General features: G+C 21.8%; 1 protein-coding gene across 1 annotated transcript; it reads left to right on the forward strand.

Annotated features, from left to right (window-relative positions):
* Positions 1-1,766, forward strand: PGSY75_0022800A (hypothetical protein; the record flags this gene model as incomplete). The annotated part of the gene is made up of 1 exon (XM_018783372.1): positions 1-1,766. A coding segment is annotated over one exon (1,766 nt), but the record flags the coding sequence as incomplete, so codon positions are not given.

Genomic DNA, 1,766 nt, shown 5'->3' on the forward strand with positions numbered 1-1,766 from the left:
ACGTTAAATCTAAAGATGAAGATATAAAAATTGAAAAAAATAAAACTGATCATAAAAAGGAAAGCAATATAAAAGATTGTAATTATAATTATAATAATAATAATAATAATAGTTATTCTTATTATATGGACAATATTACAAACACATGTGATACAAACCAATCATCTATACATATTACACACGATGAACGACGAAATGAACGTCGTATCTTTTATTTTATTCAATCTTTAGAAACTTATAAATATAACATTCAATATAAACGAATTTTTAAACATTATAAAATTCTTTATCATAAACAATGGAAAGATATTAAAACAACATACTGTAAAAATATACAGAATAAAATTGTATTTGTATTAGCCATGAAAATATTTCAAATTAAAAAATTATATCCAAATAATATTCATTTTCAAAATGTTATGATCAATAATCTTATGAAAATTTATAAAAGCGAAAAAGATCTACATGTAAATTATCTTATTCTTAATTATATCAAAAAACTAGATGTAAGAGTCATTCTACAAAATTGTGTTCTCATAAGTAATGATGAGTTCAATGAAATATTATCAAAACATAGTAAAAATAATGATCCTATAGAAAATAATACTACAGATGAACAGGATTGGGATCATTTGGGTTCAAACCGTGCATCTGACGGAATCAAGATTAATACTTTTTTGAAACACCAAAGAAATGAACAAGACAAACAAGATATAGAAGATGTAGAAGATGAAAATATCCATGAAATTGACCAATGTAACGAATATAACCATCATATTCACAATATTCACAATATTCATAGTATTCATAATATTCATAGTATTCATAATATTCACAATATTCATAGTATTCATAATATTCACAATATTCATAGTATTCATAATATTCATAATAATCATATAAATTTACTTAAGAAATATAAAGAAGAACAATTAGATGATAATTTATTTAAAAGCACTTATGAAATTGAAAATATAAAAGATTTTAAAAATGAAGAAAAAAAAATCTATGACATGTCTCAGAATCAAAGTGGTGATTTAAATAATTCTGAACAAATAAACACATCATATTTGAAAACAAATGAAGGAAATAATCTTATGCACCATGATCAAAAGGATATTCATAAATATAATAACAATATTTTAAATAATAATGAGAATATAATCGAATCTGAAACAAAAGAATCAAATTTTTTTCTATCAAACAATGTTGTAAAGAAAAGAAAAATTATAGAAGGTCAAACATATAAATACGAATTAAAAGGTAATATACTAGCCAAATTTAAATCTCCACATGGTATTATATATAGAGGTCATATTAAAAATATATTTACAAATAAAAATAATATACTATCCTACTTTTTAATTGTGCCTTCAATTTTTTTTATTAATAATTCATTTTATTTCTCCTGTCTAAACATAGATATTGATATTCTCAAAATATTTGAAATTATAAAAATTTTAGACAAATCAAAAATAAAGCAAATAGATAGTATAGATTTTAATAAATATAAAAATTTAAAACAATTACATGAAAATAATTTAAAAATTGATATGGCGCATGCAAATATATCACATGAGAGGTCTTCCATACAAGATAGATGTATTAGAAAGAATCATTCGGAGCAAAATAATCTCCAAGCATATAATAAAAAGGGGGCTCCTTCTAATGATAAGAAAAGTAAGGAAGACCCCAAAAAAAAAAAAAATAATTCTTTTGGAAGAAAAAAAAGAAAAAAGGATATACATAGAGATGATATGAATGAA

Source organism: Plasmodium gaboni (genome assembly GCF_001602025.1).
Source record: "Plasmodium gaboni strain SY75 chromosome Unknown, whole genome shotgun sequence".
Taxonomy (NCBI): domain Eukaryota; phylum Apicomplexa; class Aconoidasida; order Haemosporida; family Plasmodiidae; genus Plasmodium; species Plasmodium gaboni.